The sequence below is a fragment of the Camelina sativa genome, chromosome 14 (genome assembly GCF_000633955.1).
Source record: "Camelina sativa cultivar DH55 chromosome 14, Cs, whole genome shotgun sequence".
Taxonomy (NCBI): domain Eukaryota; kingdom Viridiplantae; phylum Streptophyta; class Magnoliopsida; order Brassicales; family Brassicaceae; genus Camelina; species Camelina sativa.
In genome coordinates, this window is record NC_025698.1 from 22,700,812 (window position 1) to 22,716,369 (window position 15,558).

At 34.1% G+C, this 15,558-nt stretch overlaps 3 protein-coding genes and 1 long non-coding RNA gene across 7 annotated transcripts in view; 1 reads left to right on the forward strand and 3 right to left on the reverse strand.

Annotated features, from left to right (window-relative positions):
• On the reverse strand, window positions 82-2,251 carry LOC104742207. 4 transcript variants are annotated; one of them, XR_002035011.1, is made up of 6 exons: window positions 1,778-2,249; window positions 1,614-1,687; window positions 1,216-1,464; window positions 913-1,032; window positions 559-753; window positions 82-473 (listed from the first exon to the last, which is right to left on the reverse strand). It is a non-coding gene; the product is annotated as an uncharacterized LOC104742207 (long non-coding RNA). The 4 variants fall into 4 exon arrangements; XR_760482.2 differs by having other exon boundaries at window positions 1,216-1,687; window positions 1,778-2,251; XR_760481.2 differs by having other exon boundaries at window positions 1,614-2,248.
• Window positions 3,495-5,644, forward strand: LOC104742208 (probable mitochondrial import inner membrane translocase subunit TIM21). The gene is made up of 8 exons (XM_010463175.2): window positions 3,495-3,769; window positions 4,067-4,132; window positions 4,229-4,247; window positions 4,339-4,469; window positions 4,638-4,816; window positions 4,905-4,953; window positions 5,048-5,167; window positions 5,279-5,644. Exons 1-8 carry the CDS (start codon window positions 3,650-3,652, stop codon window positions 5,435-5,437), a joined length of 843 nt encoding a protein of 280 aa, XP_010461477.1. The 5' UTR covers window positions 3,495-3,649; the 3' UTR covers window positions 5,438-5,644.
• LOC104742209 (outer envelope pore protein 24A, chloroplastic-like) lies at window positions 12,642-14,438 on the reverse strand. The gene is made up of 3 exons (XM_010463176.1): window positions 14,163-14,438; window positions 13,572-13,931; window positions 12,642-12,975 (listed from the first exon to the last, which is right to left on the reverse strand). Exons 1-3 carry the CDS (start codon window positions 14,364-14,366, stop codon window positions 12,949-12,951), a joined length of 591 nt encoding a protein of 196 aa, XP_010461478.1. The 5' UTR covers window positions 14,367-14,438; the 3' UTR covers window positions 12,642-12,948.
• LOC109125186 (outer envelope pore protein 24A, chloroplastic-like) overlaps window positions 14,480-15,558 on the reverse strand; it is a 6,104-nt gene continuing 5,025 nt past the window's right edge. Inside the window, exon 3 of the mRNA XM_019235573.1 lies at window positions 14,480-14,509. Within this exon, the coding sequence (XP_019091118.1) occupies window positions 14,480-14,509 (30 nt within the window). The remainder of the gene's footprint in view (window positions 14,510-15,558) is intronic.

The following is a 15,558-nucleotide window of genomic DNA, read 5'->3' on the forward strand; positions in this document are numbered from 1 at the left end:
TTCCTTAAAGATAAATATTTCTCAATGTTGAAGTCTTGATATAGTTCCTGCAATTTCATACGTTCCATTTTTTGTTTTAAAGGCAAATTTTGAGAAGAAGCAGATTGATCATCTTAATTATTTGCATGGGTTTTCGGAGAACTGTTCTACTTTATAGAATAGTAGTATTTCCAGGGAAATAATGGACACAAACCAGTATTACCCTCCCTCCGAATTCCAACAATGAGGAGTTCCATTCTCACAGGTCAACTGTGAGCAGCCTTTCGATCAAGTTCAGCATGTGAAAGTAGATCTGGTATCAAATCCGAGAAGAATACGCAAACACTTCCTCTGCTTCATATGAGTCATACACATCAAATCAGGCACAATCTGTCGAGAGCTTACAAGGTCAAACTGTTGATGATCGGTACTTTGTTGTCCTTCAAGATCTTAAAGGTCTGAACCACTCTAATTCCTAGCTCCTTTGCCAATGGCTGCAAAAAGCACAAATTTTTGCTCTCAATATTTATGTGTTAACATAAGAATAAAGACACATTAATAGCAAAAGGAAGAATAAACCTTGTTGTCTTGGTTGCAGTCAAGCTTAAGAAACACCATATCCTGGTACATCTCATATAGCTCTTTGTATTTGGGAGCAGTCACTTTGCAAGGACCACACCTGCAGAGAGCCCAATGAGCTTACAATCCTTCAATTGAAGGACGAACCTGAGGTAACGTGACAAGAGGTTGATGAATCCACTCTTCTCATTCGCACTGAAACAAAAAGGAAACAAATCACAGTCTAAACGATGAAGATCCAGAATCGACAACACAAAACCTCATCTCAGTAAGTCCATCAACGGCGGATTTGAGCTGCGGGAGATATATACAACAAAAAGAACAAAGATTCATCTTAAGAAAATGAGTAAGTACCTTGTTGACCACAACTTTGGTGATCCTCAGGAACTCCGATCCAGCTTCAGAACAGACTTGGAGAAGGAAAAGGATAAACCGAGTAACGAAGATGTGGTCCTAACCGCCTCCCAAAACAATCTGGAGCAAAAAAAGACAATAAACTTAAAAACATAATGAGTTAAATGTCTATGGAAACACACTTGCGTTACAATCCAACTCTTTTATCAATGAAAGGTGACCACTAAATAGAGAACACTCAGTTCCTTGAAAACAGAATGTGACACACCAAATCGAATAAAAATTATGTTCTCTACACATTACCTTCGGTCGGTCATTCTGACAGCTTAAAGTCCGCTAAAGATTTTGTCAGTGAGACCAATCCTCTGCTCTAATTGGGAAACTCTAGCCATCACCGCAGCTGATACACCGTGGGATTCGTCAAAGGTTTTACCTTTGCTTAAAGCGTCTTTGCCTAGCACGAATCCTGTGGCAAGCATTGTTTTCACCACTTCTTGAGCTTTAATCACTGCTTCTCCAGCGTTGAACTCGCCTCGATGAGCATAAGGCTACCTGATTGAAGAACGAATGAGCTTTAGAAATGAGACCAAACATGAAACCAGTGAGTGTAAGATTCTACTATCTAATAAAACACAGAAAGATCAAAACTGAGAGATGTGTAAAAGAGAGAAAAAAGTGAATAAAATCGAAACAATTTATACTGAGTAAAACAGCAGTTTCTTGAGAAAAAGAATCCCTGAACATCACATAAGCATTGGAAGCTTGCTCACCCGACCTAGTCTCGGTAACAACATAGCAGATTTAATCTTGTAAATCCAGAATATGCACAAAATACCAATTTTGTCTGGAAGTAAAGTTTGTTTACCTGACAATATCAACATATTCTATTGTACTAGAGAAAGAAAAGAAATCAATAAGATCTTTCTCAGAAACGGATGGAGATAACCCAGTCACTTCAACACCATATTCAATTTGATGATCTATCTTCACCTAACAGCTGAAAAAAAAAAATAAAGAAACCCTAAAATATCTCAACTTAACCTAATTAGACAGATTCATCACTTCTAGACGAAATCGAAACTCATAAATATAAGGAATATACTCTTCCCGATCTCTATATCATACTAATATAGTTTTACATGGTTCTGAAATTTCAAACGAAACTTGAGCAAGAACGGATTGCAAATTGTATCAAGAACACCAAAATCATTGATTCACACATCGTATTACTACAGAGTGGTGGCGAGTTCTTGAGACACGGTGAAGCGAGAATTGAGAAAACAGATTCCGGGTTGTTGAGATTTTGGGACCTTTTTGATAAATTTTAGACTTTTAGAATATTATTTGATAGGTAATTGTTATAATTCTATTGGTTAGCTATTTTTACCGATGTGTCAGAAAATATTCTGTTTCAATACAAAAGCTGAAGTGTCAGCAGCTGGTGATAAGAAAGTTTTATTGTATTGATTAAACAATAAAACGAACTAGAAAAATTAGTTTTTTCTTTTAACGTCATTGACGTCCTTCACCATCGACATCTCTTCTTTTTCCATTTTGTTTTAATATTTACATAATTAAAAATTAAACTTAACAAATTAATATATAAATCCGTTTAATCGAAAAATCTAAACCTTAATTCTCATTTGTTAATCCAAACCAACATATAATTTTTTTTTAATTGTAAAATCTAAATACTAATTCTCATTTGTCAACCTAAACCAACATATAATTTCTTTTAATTTTAACTGTAAAATCGAAATCCTAATTCTCATTTGTCAACCCAAACCGACAAATGTAAAATTTATACTCTAACTCTCATTTGTTAAACCAACATTTAATCTCTTTTAATTATAAAATCTAAACTCTAATTATCATTTGTCGACCCAAACTGACATATAATTTTGTCTAATTGTAAAATCTATTTTTTTTTTATAAATCAAACCGATGTATAATCTGGTAAGTCAAAACTCAACAATATATTATTAGTATTTTAAACATATATTTTTTTTTCCTTTTATTAGGTGACATAATTTAATTCGTTGAAAAAGAGGAGGTGAACAAAATGGTATCTTCCGGAATTTTTTTTTTTGTAGGTGGTACTCTCACATGTATCCTATTGAAACATGAAACCATCGAGTAGCAATGGTTCAACCAAAATATTCAAATGGAGGTTTAAACAAGATGGTTAGAACATTATGAATAAAGGTAGAAAAAACTGTTAAAAATAGTAAATATAAAAAGATATTGGGGTGAAAAGAGCAGTTGAGTATTTAGCTTGATTAGTAGCACTATAGCAGTTGAATAGTATGAATTACATTAAAATTTTGAAAAGTTGAATACTAATTTAACTAAAATAACAAAAATATAGAAAAACACATTATATTTTATAACATGAAAAAAGAATAAACCAATAAATTATAAAATACTATGCAATAATTTTAAAATTTATAATTTGAATTTTTAATGGTTGTGATGATTTATCCAGCTGAACATTTAAAACAAATAATTGTAATTTAGTCTCGCAATTAGGCTTATTAAAAGGCCAAACCTAATAAACCCCCAAGCCCAAACCAAAATTGCCCAGGACTGTGAAAAACCCCAGAAGAAGTCGACAGACAGAAGCGGCTTCGCCTTGCTCATCAATCTCGCTCGCTCGTTCCGTCGTGGGATTTTTGCAAAGAAGAAACTTCAAGTTTCAGTCTTTCTCCTCCTCGCTCCTATCACACTAACCGGACATATGATGATGAACCTTGTAAGGAGATCAGCGATAGCCATCGGCCGCCAATCCAAATCGAAACTTACTTCGTTTTCTTCCTCCGCTTCTTCACAACAACCTTGTTCCGGAATCCCAAAATCGGTTTCTCTCTGCCTTCTCCTTCCTTTTGCGTAATTATGATTTACATAGCTCTCGACTTAGTACAAGTTTTCCAATATCTGCACTTTGGTCTGAGGTTGTTTTTCCAATAGTCCTGTTTGAATTGAATCTCTCTCTAGTCTCTAGTAACAAGAATACAGCTTGATCGTTATGCGGCTTTTAACAACATTTGACCCCTTGGTTCATTTCTTTCCAACTATTCATACTCTGTGGTCTTTGCAAAATACATCCTTTAATTGTTATATATATGTATTTTGTTTTCTCCCTTCCGATATGTAGTTGATAAGCGTTTTACAAAGCGGAGCATCAAGGCGGACCATTACTAGTTGGGGTCTCACGAGTCTGGTAAACACAACATTTTTGTTTGCTACTTACACCCTTACCCTTTTGGGGCATTCAATATGTTAGTTTAATAGCTCTCATCGAGTTTTTCTTATGCAGGACTCAACTGGAGCTAAGGGTCAGCAATTATCATCACGTGTTGTAATATTTAAAACTTCAAATCCCAGTCTTTGTGTAGTTGTTGTTCTGACAATCATCTCTTTTTGCAGGACTATTGTTTCGCCCCCAAGCAAGTATATGTACGGAAACAACTCTTCCAAAGATGATCAACTCATCTTACCTTGCTAGATCTTTTGCATCATCAAGAACTTCTAAAGAACCTGGGAATCAGCAGAATAAGGTGTTCGTTCATAACAATATGCTTTTGAACTCCTCAACATGTTTGTGTACAAGTTTCTCCTCTGTGTTCGCCACTTATCACAACGCAAAACATCAAATGCGACAGACAACTTATATCCCAATATGCATAGCTTCTTAATCCCTGCTTTGAAAATTGTGTGTTTTACAGGCTAAGAAAGAGGTGACGACTGTGGAGGATCCTTTTGATTCTCCTACATACCACATCCCTGAGAAACCGGTGACCTTTACAGAAGGTGCTTCCTACAGTCTTGTTATTCTTGCTGGGCTTGCGGTTGCCGGAGCTGCTGGCTACGGTGTGTTTAAAGAGCTCATCTTTCAACCAAAAGAGTGAGACTTGTGAACCTCTAGTTTCATTTTATCTGCTAGGACACTAGGATTTGGTCTTACTCTAAAGACACACCATTCTATATTCTAGGTACAAGATCTTTGACAAAGCCCTAAAGAGAATTCAAGATGATGGTCAGGTAATATAATAAGAAAGTAACTCCATCGGAAGGGTGGTGTATTAACTAAATGAGATAGCATCTGTGTTAATGCTGAGATTTTCTTGTTAATTAGGTGAGGGTTAGGATTGGATCCCCCATCAAAGGCTACGGACAAGAAACTAGAAACCGAGCTGCTCGTCAACGTATACCCAACAGAGTATTTACAGATGAAGACGGAGTTGAGCATGTTGAGGTATTTCACCCCCTTGTGGCCTTGTAGTCACATCCTTGCTTGAAAACGAAATCGGAGGAAACAGAATAGTAAATAGCTTGTTTAACATCATCAAAATTGAATATGCTTCAGGTAAACTTCTACATCCGTGGGCCTCAAGGAGCGGGGAAAGTGTATGCGGAAATGTTTAAAGACAAGGCAGAGAATGAGTGGAAATACACGTACCTGATCGTAGAGGTTCTTACACCTTCCCCAGCCAAATTGATGCTGGAGTCTTATTTGCCCGCCTAAACACTAGCTCTTATAGTTATGGTTGAGTTTTTTCTGGAAAACATTCATAAACGGCTAAGATTGGTTTTAGTTGGGTGTTGGAGAAAGGAGAAAGCAAAGATTTGTGTTATAGGAATGACTTGTTGTTATCAACGTCGGGACTGTTTGCTAATTGGAAAAACAAGTCTAAACTGGTAAAATGCTCAATGTTTATGATCCTCATTAATATTCTTGTGCGCATTACTGGCAACATGAAACTGATACATTGGGAAATGCATACCATATACCATGAAGAATCAGGTATACATTAGTGGCACTCTTAATCATAGATCAAATCAAAAGGTGTTAAAGTATCAGTAAGAGTTCTGAACAAAAAAAAAAAGTATCAGTAAGACTACTGTATTAAGTATTATTTTTAGTTCAATCTTTTAATATTATAGAAAATCGTAAGAAGTGATCGCATTGTAGATAGTAGTATATATGTAAATTTTATTTTCATATATAAAATTATAGTTCAAGTTTTCAATGTGCCGCTGAAACATAATACTCCTTCTGTTTCATATTAATAAGTGTCATTTTAGACGAGAAATTTTGTTTCAAAATAAATGTCACTTTGTAATTCTAATATAGATATTTGGTAAATTTTCCAATTTTATCCTTACTAATTTAATGTATTGACCAATATAAAAAATTGTATAATATATTAATAAGGGGTAAAATAGAAAATTTAATGATGTTCTTAATATGTATATGTGTGAAAAATCCTAAAATGACACTTAATATAAAACAGGAAGAGTATATAGTTCTTGCATAATAAAACTCTTACATAGAAGTTTTGAATAAATTTTACTCCCTCCGATCTGAAATAAGTGTTGGTCTGGAAAAATTATCTTAGATTAAGGAAGTATACAATTTGACTATTTTGACCTCAGAATTAAAACTAATTTACAATTTTATTTTTGTTTCTCTTTTATTTGTGTTAATTTAGTTAATGTTATATTAGTATTTTAATTAGTATTATCACATTGAAAAAAGAAAACGACACTTAATAAAAAAAAAGAAAAATCACTCCTAGAATGACACTTATTTCAGATCGGAGGGAATATTTATCAACAAAATTGTAGAAATTATAAAGAAATTAAGAACCATGAAACTTGGCAAAATTCTATGGTAACAAATTTATGGTGAAAATTTTATTTATAAAAACCATACTTTCCCAATTGATATAAAAAGTTTGATGCAGCGTATCACCCACCTAATGTATCTTTATTTCGGCTTCTAAGTTTGCGTTGTTATTGTAGGCTTTGGGCCGACTTTGGTGTTTTGTTAATTTTCCTTTTAATTATGCTACTAGATTAGGTTATGAGTTATTTTATTTCTGCAACTATATTAGGTCATGAACATGAAGGATTATAAATTTTATGGCCATAATATTTCACTGCAAATTTTAGGAAATATTTTGGAGTGATAGACATGTTTTAGTTGAAGAAGGCAAGATCACTCCACAAAAGAACTAAAACAAAACATAGTAAAGGGTGAGAATAATTCTTTTCAAAGAAAATAATAAAGTGATACACCCTAACGTGGTTTCACTTACACGGATTATACCCAATATTGCTCAATGTTACAGTAGGCCATATACCATAAATTAATTGACCCTTAGAAAAAAAAACAGAGAATGTACTATGTAGCGAAAGATATTACAAGATACAAGTATTAAGTAAAACTCTGTAAAAAACTATGTGACCCTATGTTATAATGTTATATTATAACTCAATTGGCTCAAAAATTTTAATTTTTTTTCACAAGTCACGTGAGAGTCTTCTTCTTTGTAGACTAAACCTAAAATTTTGGTTGATGTTATTCAATATTTTTATAGCAATTTTGGCCCTAGAAATAACAAAATAACATTTTAGCCCTGCATATTTGTGGTGGTCGCACACCCTAAAACAGACTGAACAATTTTCCAACCAAACACTTGGTCAAAAACTTTTTATTTTACTTAACATTTTCGGCGTGTTAATACGATTACACAAAAGCCTTTTTCATGCATTAACATATATTTCAATTAAACTCGAAATTCAATTACAACGGTAAGTCTGCAAATAAGCTACTACACAATTTTTGATATTATACCATTAGAAATTTAGAAGCTACCCGAGTTTCCTCGTAGTTTGTAGAATTAGTTATCAAAACTGACTTGTGTTTGTTAACAAAACGATCATACAAGAGTTTATATACACATCACTTTAGGATTTACAACAACCGTCATAAAACGTACCAGACCATGACCCATACCAAACGACTTGGTGTTATACACGGTCTTATATTCTCCCTCACCTTGGAGCATGAAGATTTTGAATACCCAACTTGAATATGAACTGAACATGTCCCAGAGCTTTATTAGTTAAGATATCGGCTAGTTAATTTTTAGTACTAATATAATGTGTTTCACAATCCCATAAGTGATTGCGGTGCATGACAGTCTAGCTCAATGTGCCTTGTGTGCTCATAAAAGAATGGATTGGCAACAATATGAATAACAATTTTACTATCACACAAGAAAAGTGCCAGATAAGTTTTTTCGATACCATATATGTGACCGTGGAAAAGTTTAAAACATACGCATACAGGTTATATTGCATAATACTTTTTTGGCTTCATAAAATTAATCTTGTTTAGTGGGAGATAAATGACAAAGTTGCGATTTTTGGAGGATTTGTTATCCTATATAGAGGTAGTAAATTGTATATCAAAATTGTAACCCCGTGAACAGGATTTCCGCTTTGTGCATCGATCGACGTCAGGAGAAGGCATCGATCGATGCAACTGTACGGTTGTACTCGGGTTAGTTCTACTTTCTCTGGTTCGGTTTTGTTGATGGAAACCTAGGGTTCATGTATATAAGGAGAAATCGACGCCTAGGGTGAGTTTTTAGCCATTTTGTTGTTCCTAAAGAGTACGAAAGAAGAGAGAAAGGTTTCCAGTGAGAATCTGTGAAGTTTGGTGCTTGTTCTTGGGAGATTCTTCCTTGGGAGTGGAGATATGAGGTTGAGGACGTGTTGGGGTTTGCTGTGGTGTTGTTTTTGTGTTTCTAGAGTCAGAAGCTTCTTGCTAAAAAGTGAATGATGACCATGGCTAATCTGAGCATGAGATCTCTGAGTTTTCAGCCTTTCTATGTGATTTGGTGGATTGATTCCTTGTTTGTTGTGTTTTTCCTGATTTGAATGGCCTTTATGGGCTGTTATGACGTTCATGAACGAGTGGTGGTCTTGGAGGATGAGTTGCGGTCGATGACAACGACTGGAATCGACGCTAGGGCATCTGCATTGGTCGACGCAAATCACGATGGTTCGCGAGTGTCGGTCGACATAGGAAGGCGAGTGTCAGTCGACACAGGAAGCTGAGTGTCGGTCGATGTAGGGCGAGTGTCGGTCGACACTGGGAGGCAAGCTTCGGTCGATGCAAGGCGAGTGACGGTCGATGCAAGGCGAGTGTCAGTCGACACAAAACGAGTGTCGGTCGACACCGGTTCTCAGCAGACGACTGACATGTGTTCTTTTGTTTTTTTGGCTTTGACTTGCTTGTGATTGTTGTTTGCTGTTTTGAGGTCTTATTGCTTGTGTATAGCCTAATAGATGGGAGGATTACCTCACTAAATATTTCTGAAAATACTTATGCATCTCTTTGTGTTGCGGTGCAAGTAAAGACGAAGTGTAATCGTGAAATCAGAGCGATAAAGAGGAGACTGTTCTAGAGGCTCGATTGTTTGTAGTCTGACTTCTGTTAGGTTGGTAGGGTTGGGTCATTTGAACATTATTAGGATGGTGGTTATTTGCTTCTTGACATTGTTGGATTATGAATTGTTAGACTTAGGTATTTGGTTAATACTAAATTTTCTTTTATTTTTATAAATTAAAATAACTGTTATAAAAATAATGGAGCATAAATTTGAATATATATATATATATATATATATCATGATAAAGTACATCACAAATTAGTTATCTATACTAATGAATTTCAAGATTCTATATAGCAAAAACTATACGCGCGCATACACACACCACATCATTTCTATGTGTGGTGTGTGGCACATGCACACGTGTTGTTTAATTGTTCTTTGTACATCTAAAATAATCAACATATGATTTATTTCTGCTTATGAATTGCAATACATTTATGCTAGTTATCTATACTAATGAATTTCAAGATTCTATATAGCAAAAACCATACGCGCATACACATACCACATCATTGCGTATACACACACCACATCATTTCTAAAATCTATGTGTGGTGTGTGTACGCGCGCGTGTTATTTAGTTGTTTTTTGTATATCTAAAATAATCAACATATGATTTATTTCTATTTATGAATTGCAATACATTAATGCTAGTTGACTAGGATTTGTATAAATTTAAAGAATTTGTTAATGTATTGCAACTCCTCTTGTAGAGAAAAAAAACTAGTCCTAATAATCCATTTGTTCGCTTTCCTTTGCTCACTCCACAAAATATGAAAAATATTCGTTATTTCACTTTGACCTCTATTTTCCACCACCTTCAGCGCCTGCAAAGATAGGGGATGATATTTAGCATTCATGAATTCTTTTGACAGCAACGACCAAACTTGTAAGGTGCATTAAGAATTTTCTCGCTCAATGGCAACCGGTTGTGCCTCCCATCTAGTAGATTCATTAAATTTTTAAAATCATCAAATACAACCAATCCAGATCTTATCATCCTAGGTATGTTGTATTAATTAATTAACTGGTTCCAAAGCCAGTTCAATTAACGACATATTTATGGTGACCCTCTAAGGACCAGTTGTATATAGATGATCTCAAAATTTTAACGAACCTTCTAGAGATGAGGCACAACTATTTTCCATTTAGTCATGAAGCTTCTCGATGCTTCCTACAAGGTTGGTCGCTAGTGTCAAAACAACTCATGAGAAAAAGTTTCTTAGCTTCAAAAATATTTTTTTTTATATTACTATTAAGTATTTTTGTTGGTTATAATAATGGTTGTATTACAATATTTTTCTATATGTACATTTTTTAAAAAATATAGAAAATGCTAATAAATTATGACAGTGTAGATGGTAGTATATATGTAAATTTTATTGTTCGTATATAAAATCATAGTTCAAATTTTTACTCTACTTTTACAACCATATAATAATTTTGTTGAAGAGTATATAGTTTGTCTATGATAAAACACTTACAATGCACATTTTTGCTGGTCGCACACCCTCTAAACCGCCCTGAACGGACAATAGGACATAACAATTTTTCAATCGAACATGTTGTCAAATTTTTCTTATTTTACTTCGCATTTTCCGCGTGTTAATTTGATTACACGAACTCCTTTTTCATTCGTTAACATATATTTCAATTAAAATCTAAGTTCTAGTATAGCAGTAAGTCTACCAATCAGTTGTTACCCGAGTTTTCTCTTGGTTTGTAAAATTGGTTATCGAAATTGACTTGTTTTATTAATCATTTAATCGATCATACAAGAGTTTATATACACATAGCTTTAGGGTTTACAAGAACCATCATAGACACGTAACATACCATGACCCATAACACATGACTTGGTGTATAACACGGCTCAATAATCCCCCTCACATTGGAGCATGAACATTATGAATTCCCAACTTAAACATAATGTCTAAGAACTGAACATGAACAAGAGTTTTAGTTAACATATCGGCTAGTTGATTTTCAGTACCAATATGATGTTTTTAATAATCCCATTACATGCACCGCATAACAATCTGGCTTAATGTGCTAGTGCGCTCGTAAAAACTGGAGTTACAGTAATATGAATTGCAGCTTTACTCTCACGTAAGACACGTGTTGGAAAAGTTTGTTCGATACCAAATTGACTTTGCGAAGACATGCCGCCATAGCTGGATACCTAGCTTCAGCTGAAGAATGAGAAACAATCTTGATTCTTTGTCTTCCAAGAAATTGGAGAGCGTCCAAGCATTACAATAAACACACCCAACGATCGGGTATTAAAGGGCAAGAAGCCTCATCCGAATCACAAGAAATTGTGAGATTGAGATCCATATCAGATTTAAGAAGAATACCTTGGTCTCGAGATCCTTTTAAGAAGCAAACAAAACAAAATGTCGCATCCCAATGAGCCAAAACTAATATATAGTTTCCTAACTATCTCGTATGTAAACTCAAACCGATATATAATTAATTTCTAATGTAAAATCTAAACCCTAACCACCTCATTTGTAAACCCAAACCAACATATAATATTGATTTAATTGTAAAATCTAAACTCTAATCGACATATAAGTTTGTTTTAACTATAAAATTTAAACTCTAATCACCTCATTTGTAAATCCAGACCGATATAGAATTTTCTTTATAATTGTAAAATCTTAACCTTAATTCTCATTTATAAACTCAAACCAATATATAACCTTGTTTAATTGTAAAATCTTTTTTTTTTTGGTAGGAGATGGGAGACAAAAGCCTCCCATACTTTATTCAAAACTGAAAATCAAACACAAATCTGTCTTGGACACGCAGTGCCATTAGTATCATCCAACAAAATCGACACAACCCTACTTGGAACTTCCTCTAAAACATGAAATCCTAAATGAAGAGAAAACGCATAGGCTGCTAATCCATCTGCAAGACAATTGGCCTCTCTATACACATGCGAAATACAGACACACCAGTCCCTTGTTATAAAGCCATGACACAGACGTACCAGGAACGACAGAGGATGCGAATCACTAACCCCTGTCTAAAGAAAACCGACCACCACTTCTGAATCAACCTCTAACTCTAAATGCGACACTCGCTTACCCCACGCAAAATGAAGACCGTAATACACTCCCCACAACTCTGCTAGAACCGCCAAGCATATCCCTATGTTCACCGCAAAACCACCTAACCAATTCCCTGACACATCCCGTAATACCCCATCAGCAAAAGTAATACCCCAGCAGCAAAAGCCAAGCCCTTTGTTCTTCAAAAATGCCGATGTTGCCTCCTTTGCCAAGTCTTTCAAGAACTGCACTCTATCACGACATTTTCCATTCACACCAAACACATTCCCACATTTCCACTTCCAACCCCACCACATCTTGTTTAATTGTAAAATCTAAATCAAGCTAATAATTAACTTTTTTAATTTTATATACATAATTTATTTTTAAATTAAAAATTCTCATCGGTTGAAAATGGAGAAGGTGACAACTTAGTGATAAACCTAAATATTTTTCTTTTTTTGGTCATTATAGTCTGGTCTTAACAATAATAAATACAGAACGACTAGAAATTTTTTAGATTCCTCTGTCAAGACTTGAATCCACATTAAAACAACCGAAAGAATATAGACTTTTTTGATGTGTGGGAACTAAATTTCCAGGTTCCATGTCGTTTCTGCGGTCAGTTTTGGCGTCTTCAATTCCTCGGCTAAATTACACGACTGGAAAAGGAACCAATTTTGGCTTGCTTAATGAACAATGTTCTAAAAATCGATTTAGGCATTCTTTCACGATGCTCGGCACCAACAGATGTTCTAGTTCCAAAACAAACCAACAATAATAGAGCAGAAGTCAGTTTCAGACCTATTGTGAAAACCTAATCGATGATACAACCAAATATTCTACCCGACTTTCAAAACCATGTAAGAAGAACTATCTCCCTAACCAAAGGATTCTAATTCACTTATTTTATTTACACTCTCCCAAGATCACCATGCATCCTTTATGCATCTAATGAAGATCACACACATGCCATTAGGAGTTTTGTATCATTCATGCCAAGTATCACTATTTCTTAATTTCTTAGAAGCAACAATGGTAAAACAATACACGCGCTACGTTAAGAAGTTTTAACCTACTATATAGAACTAAATGTCAATTACAAGAAGAGCAGTCTCCTGAATTTCACATATATGCTTGTTTTTGAGCGCGAATCTATTTGTTTCATATTGACGTGCAAAACCACAATTCTAGAGAAGAGACGGGACCGTAAGAAGAAATGCTAGAATAAGAGTATCAGCTAGTATCTAGTGTCAACTCTGTTGGAATAGTGATATATACAAAATTCAATCTACCCTGCCAAAAGAGGTTCCACTAATGAACAAAGGCGAGAACTGAAAATAGTATTTACCTTGAAAGATCCAGTCGTTTTGGAGTTCCTCGACCATTCCAAACCAAGCAGCTTACTAGAAGTCTGATAAGTTGCCTTGAGATTATCACCACCATAAAGTTTGCGAGAAACCGCAAAGTCCCACATATTCTTAGACAAGTCATAACAAGGCTCAAATGTAGCCATCCCACCATGAACATAAGTGTACTTGAGCTTACAGTTCTTTGTACCCACCGTGTAGTTAGCAGACAACTTGTTTGCCGGATCAACCACAAGGCTCCCGTCAACAATTGTCCGGTTTTCTCCTCTCATATGAATGTAAGTCAGATTCAAAGGCTTCTCTGCAATTCTGATTGTGTTCATGAACTGAAACCTAACATCCTACATCATTAAAAAAATTCGAACCTTGTGTAACACATCCATGAAAACAGAAACTTGCTAGTTCAATTTCACTCTTATTCAGAGATTCTATAGATACAGAACCTTATGTAATTTCCAAAAACTCCAAATGTCTCAGAGAATCCAAAACCAATTTCATCTGTTTCTCATTTCTTATAGGTTTGAGCTAAACGGGTTAACTTCAAAAATTGGGAATACGAATAAAGGAGTAACCTTTTTAGGGACGTTGTAGTCGATGATGAAGAAGCCAGGCTTCTCAACGGCGAGAGAGAGACCGTTCAAGCTAGGGCCGGCGACGAGAGCAGCATCAGTCATGGTGGCGCGTAGCTTAACATTGCCGGCGTTGAAGGCAAGCGAAGCAGTGCCACCGCTCTTGTCGACATCGAACTTTCCCTTGAAAGAAGCCTTCATCGTCATCTCACGATAGCCGCCGCTTCTGTGTATATCTCTCGTTGACCCGATTTCATGGATTTCGGATTTTTCTTTTTTCTCTCCATTTAAACCGGTTGGGTCGGTAATAAGAGGTTTATTTAAGGATTTAGAAATCCAAATAAAACCACCTGCAAAATTTAGATAGTCAAAAATTTACTTCAAATTATATGAATCGTAAGCATTAGCCATTAAAAAATTTACAAAAATCTACGGCTATTGAAAATAGTTTATGGATTGGATTTTAATAATTTTACAGGATTTAAGATGATTTTTTTAGTTAAATTGAAAGAATTTTATAATAAATTATATCAACTTTCTTAATCATTAAAATTATTTAAAATCTCATGAAAACTAAAATCACTTGTAATATTAAATGGAATATATCCCTTTAGTTAAAATTTTATACTTATAGTGATTATTTTTACATTTTAAAATGTACATTATATTACATATAATTTTGAGTAGATTTGAAAGTAAAAGTTAATAAAGATTCATATACATGGATAAAACATGTTATTTTAAAAATTTTATATATTTTTCAAAATTAATAAAAACTTTCAAATCATATCTGAGTTTTTTCTTTTGAAAAAAAACAAATATGAGTTTAAAGTTTGAATACTTTCTTAATTTGTAAGGGATAACAGATTCTGAAAGTATTTTTTTGAATAAAAATAATTCATAACAAGATTTAGTTTATAACTAGAATTTTTGACCATTTTTTCTGCTTCCAAGAACTCCTCGTAATTTGACCCAATTTAGGGTTTGAAACCTTATTTTTGTTCTAAAATTCATTTCTAATTTTCTAAATAGTTAATTGTATTTGAGTTGTTGATATTAGAAGGTTTCAGATTCCATAATTCATTTTTCTTGTTCCAACAACCATAATTTTTTTTTTAATTTAGTTAAAAAGAAATCAACATATAATTTGGATAATAGTGTTTTAAAAACATATATATATTGTTACTGCTACATATTAAAAAAAAAACACAATAAAAAGAACTTATGCTTTTGTTAAAATGGTTACTAATCCATTGGATTTGGTTTTACAATTCTTTAAAGTACTGTACAAATATAACACACATTAAAAAAAGTATGAAATTATACCTTTTTAAAATTAAATATATGAAAGTTTATAAAAAAAAATACAATTATCATAGGTAATCAGTATACTAAAATT

What these genes read in the sequence shown, in the direction of transcription:
- LOC104742208 (XM_010463175.2), top strand. Translation starts at nt 3,650, where the DNA reads ATGATGATGAACCTTGTAAGGAGATCAGCGATAGCCATCGGCCGCCAA. An exon ending in GTTCCGGAATCCCAAAATCG is followed by an intron (nt 3,770 to 4,066) that starts GTTTCTCTCTGC and finishes TCCGATATGTAG; the next exon opens with TTGATAAGCGTTTTACAAAG. An exon ending in CTGGGAATCAGCAGAATAAG is followed by an intron (nt 4,470 to 4,637) that starts GTGTTCGTTCAT and finishes TGTGTTTTACAG; the next exon opens with GCTAAGAAAGAGGTGACGAC.
- LOC104742209 (XM_010463176.1), bottom strand. Translation starts at nt 14,366, where the DNA reads ATGACGATGAAGGCTTCTTTCAAGGGAAAGTTCGATGTCGACAAGAGC. An exon ending in ACTACAACGTCCCTAAAAAG is followed by an intron (nt 13,932 to 14,162) that starts GTTACTCCTTTA and finishes TTAATGATGTAG; the next exon opens with GATGTTAGGTTTCAGTTCAT. An exon ending in AAACGACTGGATCTTTCAAG is followed by an intron (nt 12,976 to 13,571) that starts GTAAATACTATT and finishes TTTTGGAACTAG; the next exon opens with AACATCTGTTGGTGCCGAGC.